Source organism: Watersipora subatra, chromosome 10, assembly GCF_963576615.1.
Source record: "Watersipora subatra chromosome 10, tzWatSuba1.1, whole genome shotgun sequence".
NCBI lineage: Eukaryota > Metazoa > Bryozoa > Gymnolaemata > Cheilostomatida > Watersiporidae > Watersipora > Watersipora subatra.
Window position 1 is genome coordinate 38631575 of NC_088717.1, and position 9281 is coordinate 38640855.

Below are 9281 nucleotides of genomic sequence, written 5' to 3' on the forward strand. Positions count from 1 at the left end.
CTTTCCATAGTATTACAAGAATAAAGCGTTACTTGATCAATTTACGAAATTTTTTAATCAAAGAATGCCATAGCCTATGTGGAAACTTGTTTAAATATATACACAAAAGAACTAATTAAAAACAGGTCAAAGGTCAAAGACAGGTAAAAAAATGTCTTATATGAAGCCAGCAGCTTATGCCAATGAATTCCCAAATTTTGGAGGCTTGCTGACAAAAACAACTTTAGAAAAAAGCAAATGAACTCACAAACTAGATGACTTGTAGTCATTACTAACTTTACGCAATGGCCAACAAATTCAATGGTTATTTAGCCAGTGAATTTATTGGCTGCTTTGTAAAGTTGGTTATGGCAAAAAGCCTCCAAACATCAAGGAATGACCACTGAGCCTGTAGTCATTCCTTGATGTTATCAACTCTTACTTTTGTGTGACTATACTCAAATTCAACATGAAGTAGGTTCAATAAGTTTCAACATCTTTGACTTCCCACACTAATAGCACTCATGCTAAATACTTACATATTGTCGAAAAATATTCTTCACTATAATAAAAAACGTGCCTGTTCGTCTGAACCCATGCTCGGAAAAGTTAGGAAAAAAGATCGCTTTCATCAGGAACCAAACTAATGGCTTCTGGTTTGCTAGAACAAGACTCTACCACCAGCCCTGTCCTGAACAGCCATCTTCCCACATTTACGACTGATTGTCTAGATAGTCATAACACGCGGATTGTCAAAGTAGTGTTTATAATAATATAATCTATTAACAAAATATTATATCACAGGATATAATGCAATATTTTATAGTGTAATATAGTATGGTATAATAAAATATCACGTTAGACCATATCATATCACATCATATAATAACATATCATATAATATCATATAATATTATATCACATCATACGATATCATATAATATCAATTCATTTTTATAGAATGCAATGAAGTACAATTTGATATGATATAATATCATTCAAACTAAATTGTTACTACATGGTATAGTATAATATAAGAAGATATAGCAACAACAATAGTTCATAAAGGTCAATACATGCAATAATGTTAAATAAATATATTTCAACTTCATAATATTTTGGGCCCGAAAATTTATTACCTTTTAGAAATGCCCCTGTATAGAAGTGTTGTAGGAGATGGCTCCTTTAAGAAAGGTTGACTGGATTAAAACATAAGGTATTGTGCAAAGTTTCATAAAATCCTGAAGCCTTTCACAAACTATGGTACCCTTCCATTATCACTCAACTGTATTACTCAACTATGTATATACATGTATCAATACTAATATTAATGTCTTCTGGTAGTAATCATATAGCAAGTAACAAAACACCCATTTCTATGTAGTGCTGTCGTAGTTGAGTTGGTTGTGTATGGAGTTTTTAGACATTTCAAACTTTTACAAAACAATTTCAAGCATTTCAAATTTTGACAAGCCAAATGTATTTGACCTAAAATATGTTATTTGTTATGTTCACTATTCAATGTTTCATTATGTTTTTTAGAACTTAGGTGAATTAAAACAATTTTAAACACAGCTTTGTGGGCTGAAGTAGCCTTTAGTTATACCTCATCCATAAAGTAAGATAACAATAGGTCATTGAAACGATTCTGTTTTGCTACCATACTGATGTACAGTCACTAGTTTCTCAGCTTAAAAATGTGATTGCATAAATAAAGTCATTTAAATGATATTAAGACCAATTCCAGCTACGATCTGATGTCTTGTTTGTCTTTGTAGACTAACCCTGTCTAGAGATAGAAGCGTTTGAATGAGATCATTTTTTGAAATGCTCAGATTTAAGCGAGCGCTTTATTCGTGACGTGTATAGTGAGTGTATATATAAGAGCCCGTGAGCGATAAATATACTATATCTTCTTTAGCCAATCATCAACACAAAATTTTTATATACATAAGTTACATTATTCACATAAATCTTTGTATAAATATATATAGGTCATAATAAATATTATCGCTAGTAAAATGTTTTGTCTGTGATATCGAAGATTCTCATTAGGGAATTTACTGAATTACTAGATTGCGCATCAATATTGTTATCTAATTTACTGAAATGATTGTCATCATTAATTTATTCAATTACTGCATCGGCACGCTTTATTGACAAACAAAAATTTTTTAACAATGCTTACAGTTTCAGCAAAGGTGACTCAAGAGTTTTCTGAGCATCAGGTAGTTGAATATTGAGGCAGACAGTTTATGGTTAGAGTTGACAGGCGTCAGCAGCGTTATGCCACGGAGGAAGATGAAAGTAAATCTACATGTCTTTTTAACTTTTAGTTTCCTATGTATATACTATACTAAAGGTAATAATTTTACTACTCGTGAGTACATTTACTAGTTAATAAAATTATAACTTCTCGCTATTACCAATCATCATTTCATAACTTTTTTATCGTTTCACCTAGTTATGGTACATGCTTCAAATTTTGCTGGACAGTTTTAGCTAGTAAATTAGATTTAGGATTAGCATTTATGTTCACTTTTTACTTGTAGAAAGTGAGGGAAATGGATTGATCAATGTTCATCCTTAACTCTCAGATAAAAGCTTCGAAAGGTTGGTTTGGTGTACTTATTGCTTTTGTTAAACATTTGTTCATTTTGTAATTTTACACTCTCAATATAACTCCCAAATTGAAAGCTTTCAGTAGATATGCTTTAAAACGACATATCTATGAATGACATATATTTATTACATTTGTTTTATTGAATACAGGATGTTTATATGGCGCCACCAGCGGAGCAGTTGTGTGAGTGTGAAAACTGCTATACATGGGGAAGAGAGACATGGATATGTGTTGCACAAACTATGATATGTTTTGTTTGAGTTTACTGCAGTAGAGTAATTTGTTCTATTATATGAGCTGAAACTATGCGAGTGGCCACGACTTGGATGGATGTTTTCAATAAAGACTTTATGCTGAGATAAACAATTTTTGGCTTGTAAAAATTATATAACAAAATAAAATTGTTGAAGATAATACAAAACATGATTTACAAAACATATTGAATACATCCTAGCCCCATTGCCACCAGTGCTGAAATCTTGTCTAATAGATTGATTTATGAAGTGTAATCAGAGCTGTATTGACAAATACTTATGCATAGCTCAACTTAATTCTTAGGGACCAAATATTAGAAGCTCAAAAATTTTTATACTTCACATTACTAAGTGAAAACAGGTGCGTCCACAAACCACCAACCAAGTGCAAAAATTGCTTTATTAATCCTTTGCCAGAATCGGTGAGCTAATTGATTTCAAAGAAATTGACGTTGTTTTGCGTTCATTATTTTGGTCAACTCAAAACACCCTTTGTTTTGTACTTAAACCAACTAATCAAATGTGACCAGGAAATTTTGTTCTACAAATTGGGACTAATAATGACCAAATAACTTTGACTAGAGTATGACTTTTTAGGGATGCAGTTGGTTTCACCATGTATTTGAACATATTTGTTTCAAAGATGCAGCATGCTTATTTTATCTAGTCACTAGTTTCGGGTGTGGGTGGCAACTGAGAACTTCACTAATACAAAGGTCGCAATGAAATAAGTAAACTCAACGTAGTTTCAACTCAGATGTTCACACAGCATTTAGAGGAAAATATTATTATTATTCACATTTTTAATTACCCTCGTTTGAGGTGTTTGAGAAATTTATAATAATGTATCTGCAGCTAGATTTAAAATTTTATTCGAGCAATCCTGAACAAATAGAAAATAAAATATGTGCCAATAGAGCCGCATAGGGCTAAACTGTTATTGCAATAGTCGGTGTGAATACAAGAAATAGAGTCAGAATGTCTCACTATATACTTCATTTTGGGCAAGTCTGTACACATTTTTTTTAGCGTTTTTACCGCAGTCAATTTTTGTCGATTTTAATCTTCAAATATATTGACAGTGAGATTGCCTAAAACAACAAACATCTCAATTATAAAAAAACATCAAGACTCTGTTAAAATCAACTAAAATTTGGCAAAATCACATCTTTAAAAATGAACTGGAACTGGGAAAAACTTTTTAAAGATTTTATCAAAATATATTGATGTTTTTCTACCATTTGCAATTTTGATTTTGCAGTTTTGATGTTTGAGGTGACCGGATTGCCAGTATGTTTCAAGATTAAATTGATTGCGATAAAAAACGCTCAAAATAAAAATGTGTGTGAAATGACATCACCAGTTGCTATAGTAGCAGTAGTTGATACCAACTATTGCAATCAAGCTGAAGCTTTACGCGTCTCTATTCTGTCAGTCTCTTTGCACTTACAGACGCCATAGTCACAATTTTTATTGATCCGAGTGTTTCAACTTTGATCAAGTTTTATTGATTTTAATCTTGAAACATTCTGGCAAATTGAGCACCTCAAACATCAAAAACAATCACAAATAACAAAAAAATACCGATCATTTTTGATCAAATCTACTAGAATATGTGTAAATTCATTTTTAAAGAGTTGCCTTCTCACTAACAAAAAAACTGTAGAGCAATAAAAAATCCCTCAACAACGAGGAGCAAAGGGTACAGTCTTTAGTGAGCAAATACCATTTGCACAAAGATGACCGTGTCAATGAACGTTGTCAGCTATATTTAATATTATGAGCAATTATACCGAATACAGAAAAACAAAGCAGAACACCAATGCACTGCATTACCGCAGACTCACTCAACTGCTGTAAAGCTCCAATTTATATTTTTCATAAATTATTAACCTGCCTTTGTAAATCTATATATATATATAAATCTCAGTGTTTGCCTGTTTGTTGGTCTGTCTGTCCACACATCCAATTAGAACAATAAAGGTTTAGGGAGGAAAAATCTGCTGCACAATAGATTTGAACTTGGAACTGAGATTTCTACAGTTAGATATTCAATACACTACACTGTCGAAATGGCTATACTATAGAAAAATTTGTCCACATTCTTAGTACAAATAAAATATTTCATGGTTTCATGCTTCACACTTCAGTTAGCGTTTTGCATGAAGCCATATCAGAAGAAAATTATGTTTCCATTCATGAAGAAAAATGCTTAAAATCACCTGGCCATCAAGATTATTGCACTCAGTATAGATCTGTAGTAAGCACTGCAACCAATACGATATGAATTAAACAGGAATAAAAACAGTACACAAGAATAAAAAAACTCTTCATTTAAAGTTGGAGAGGTAAATTTTGCTTATGTCTATTAAAAATAAACTTTCTGTGCAAAAAATGTTTTAATACTCCGTGCAACACTGGGCAATCAATGAGCAATAATAGCTATAATAATTTTCATAATTTATTTGTTTGGGTTTGTGAATACATTATAAAAATATGTTTTGCTAATGATATCATTATAAAACCTACCAGCAGTGAAAGGGCGCTATAATGAACTTGACTGCATAGAAAGCAGCATGACACCAGAATGAAACCTGTAGAAAAGTACTAATGGATATGTGGTCTGAGTGATGGCTGTTCGTCTGTCAACTGAAAACACTAGGGTTTTTGCCTCACTGTTTCGTAACAAAGAGTCTTCAAAAATGCTTTGCGAAATCCACTTTGCAAAGTTGCATACGCAGAGATACCATACAATCTCTTTAAACACACAGAGTTTTCTGTTTCCTCCATTTAGTCGTTGATGCCAATTAGCAAGATTTCCTTCTGAAAATATAATAAAATAGGTTTGCAGGGAGACTTGAAAGATATCGATAAAGTTAGTTAGCAGAGTAAGCCAACAGATTAAATTCAGTCTTTCTAATCCGTGTTTATCGTCATAGCGAAAATTTAGACGAGTGTCGTTGTGATTTTCTAAAACCATTTCTCGAAGTTTTACAGGATCAAGGCCAGCTGTTGCCGTAACAGTCCCAAAGTACAAGTAGACAAACTCTCCAAAAGCCGCAATTAGCAGCAGTATAGTCTCTGGATGCATATTTTTCTGAAACAAAATTAGAAAAGATTTTTACAGCAAGCTTCGAACGATACAAAAACATTGACTAATATTCAAACTTGATGCAAATATCCATGTGAACAACATTTGATATAATAATATAATATATTAATATAATCTTTATCATAATACAAATTGAGTTTGTCAGACTGTTGTCAGTCACTCTAAGAGCAAAAATAATTGCACTGCACGTGGATTGAACACGCATGTTCAGATGCGCAGCCAAGCCCTACCACTGCACCACTTCTCAGAACAATTGTGCACATAACTATTACATAGATGATCTCTGACAGCGCACGAGACTCCCAGCATATATATATATATATATATATATATATATATATATATATATATATGCTGGGAGTCTCGTGTGCTGTGAGATATATATATATATATATATATATATATATATATGCTGGGAGTCTCGTGCGCTGTGTGATATATATATATATATATACAGTATATATACAGTATATATATATATATATATACAGTACATATATATATAGTACAGTACATATATATATATATATATATATATATATATATATATATATATATATATATATATATATATATATATATATATATATATATGTACTGGGAGTATATATATATACATATACATGTATATATACATATATACATGAATGTATATATGTATATATACATATGTAAAATATGTATATATATATGTACTAGTATATATAATATTGATGCGAACAACATTTATCATGGCTATAGATGAAGCTGCAGATAGAAGAAATGGAAATAGCTACCACAATGATTTGCGTTTTAGCCTACCTGTGGAGGGGCATAGCCTTTTAGCAGAAAGACACCGACTATTGACACAATGAGTAACAGGATGTAGTAGATAATACGGTACACGTAGAACCAGACAATATCTTGTTGACGATTGCCATCAACTTCGCATAAAACCTCGAAAACAACAAGAATGGTTGATATCAAGATGGCTGGAATAAAAGTACAGTCTTGATTGCAGTCATTTCTTTGAGGATGCAATGGCTCTCTATCTCCAAGCAATGGCTCTCTTTCTCCTGTGTTCCCTTCATTTTCTCTTAAAAAGCAAAAAAGTATGCAAGGTTTAAACTGATATCTATAAGGCTGCCAAATATACAAAAAAATATTTTTTTCATTTGTTTATAGCTAATTTACCGACAAAGAGGTGAAAAAATTACGGCTATGTATGATAGACTTTTTTATTTTTAGACATGCAGTTAGTCTATATCAAAAATGTTACAGCAGCAATAAGTCCATTTCTTTTATTTTTGATATATGAGCCCTTAGAATATTCTAAGAACTACTTTAGTGGTGTACATCGGATTACATAAAAACTAGTTAATTAATCAATTTACCCAATCAAAAGTCTCCAATTTCATGACTCTGGTATAATTGGCGGCAGCAAAAAATATAAAAATTTATGTTTGACATAAAAATTATAAACAGAAAATCTAAAATACAAAATATAAATTTTAAAGAAAACATTAGAACCAAGGTAGTATAAAAATTAAAGCTGAAACAAGCAATGGAATATTCAAGTACAAAAGCAAATAAATGGTTCTTTACACATGATAAAATGTGATGCACAGCAGCTTTCAATCTCACAATATCTCATTCATATACATGTACTAGCTGTACTACTTGACATTGCTCGGGTAAGCAAAAGGTCTCCAAATAGTAAGTCATTTAGCGTTGAAATTTGCTATTCGGTATATGATAAAGTCTTTGATCAATATTCTTTGTGTAGCTCAGTGCTAAAGCGCATGGATTATAAACTCCCGGTTGTAATCTCTGTAGGTTCAAATCCACCAGAAAGATAAATCATAATGCCAAGAATTTAGTAGTTATAGCTGGGCATACACAATGACAGATACTCAGAAACACAGACAAGCTTTGAGATATATATATATATATATATATATATATATATATATATATATATATATATATATATATAGATGTAGTTGTAAATTTTGCTGATAGTTTGCAAAATGGAATAAAAAACCAGCTGAGATATAGTAATTTTACTTATTTATTTGAAGCCTTTGCCCGTGATAATTCAGGCTGCTGTTTTCTCTCCCAGATCCTATGTCCAACAACATTTGGCCGCTAATTTTTCTTGTTTTTCCCACTTTTAGTTTAGGCTGAATTATGAAATTTTAGTCGCATTTTTAATGAGTTTCATATATATTTCTGGAGCTTCAAATTTATTGGACTACTAATTTTTAAGAAATTGCTAAAATATTGAGGACAATTCACTAACTAAAAAAATCACAAATGGCTTCCTGCAGGACATTAGTTTCTCATGAATCACTGGTTGAAGCGACCAGCTAAGAAGCTTTTTTCACCAGCATTAAAAGCTTTACACTAGAACTAGTTAATTCAAAATGATATTTAGTTCAAATGTTTAGCTCAAAACTTTACTGTTAAAAAAAAATCGAGCTATTCTAAGAACTTCCACAGTCGGAGATCAAGTTGTTAATACAGTTTAGGATCAGAGGTCCTGTTTGTATATAGATGATTAGGTTTCAAAGTGTTAAAAAGTAAACCAGCTCAACATATTAAAGGTTCTATGCGGAAACATCAAAATTGAATGTCTTTTTAATGGTATACTCATGGCACTTATATTCATCCCATCAATAGTTAAACAAATCACAAATATATCAGCCGATCAGCGTAGGGGCTTATACAACTTACGGACTGTGATCATCATGCTCGGGTGCAGGATTCTGAAGTGCAGGCTCCACAGGTGCAGGATTCTGAATAGCTTCACGTACTACAAATCCAGTAAGTCAAATATCTTACACTTTGTCAGCAGTTCAGTACTAGCTCAGTTTTGTAAAAGAATGCTGTCCATTAAAACAAAAGATTAGCTCATTCTAGCAAGCAGTTCTATAGAACAACGTTTTAGCAGTGATCAAGATCATGATTGAAACATCCTGGCAGATAGTTCACTTCAAACATAAAAACAATCGCAAATTATAAAAAAATACTTATACCTTTGGATAGCGTCTACTCATACTTTATACAAGTTTATTTTTAAGGTAATTATGCAGTCAGAAAGAAGTTCTGTTATAGAGAGCTTGTTATAGAAAGTCGTTTTGCAATCTTTTTGATACCGCTTTCAGCATTGCTTATCTCTGCCATTTAGAAGAGCAAGCAGAGAGTGGTAAAAGCTTTGCTGTTGTAACTTATGGATACCTACATAATTTTAAACTCCGTGCACTTTAACGTTGCAAAGTGACAACACTTGCTTCAATCAGACTAGGAAGTCACGGCGTTTTGGGTTTCTGGT

The 9281-nt window shown here is 31.9% G+C and overlaps 1 protein-coding gene across 1 annotated transcript; it reads right to left on the bottom strand.

The window, feature by feature from the left end:
• Window positions 1-5401: 5401 nt before the first annotated feature.
• Window positions 5402-9133, bottom strand: LOC137407048 (uncharacterized). The gene is made up of 4 exons (XM_068093654.1): window positions 9106-9133; window positions 8684-8762; window positions 6770-7043; window positions 5402-5953 (listed from the first exon to the last, which is right to left on the bottom strand). The coding sequence occupies exons 1-4, from the start codon at window positions 9131-9133 to the stop codon at window positions 5402-5404; spliced, it is 933 nt and encodes a 310-aa protein (XP_067949755.1).
• Between the last annotated feature and the right edge of the window lie 148 nt (window positions 9134-9281).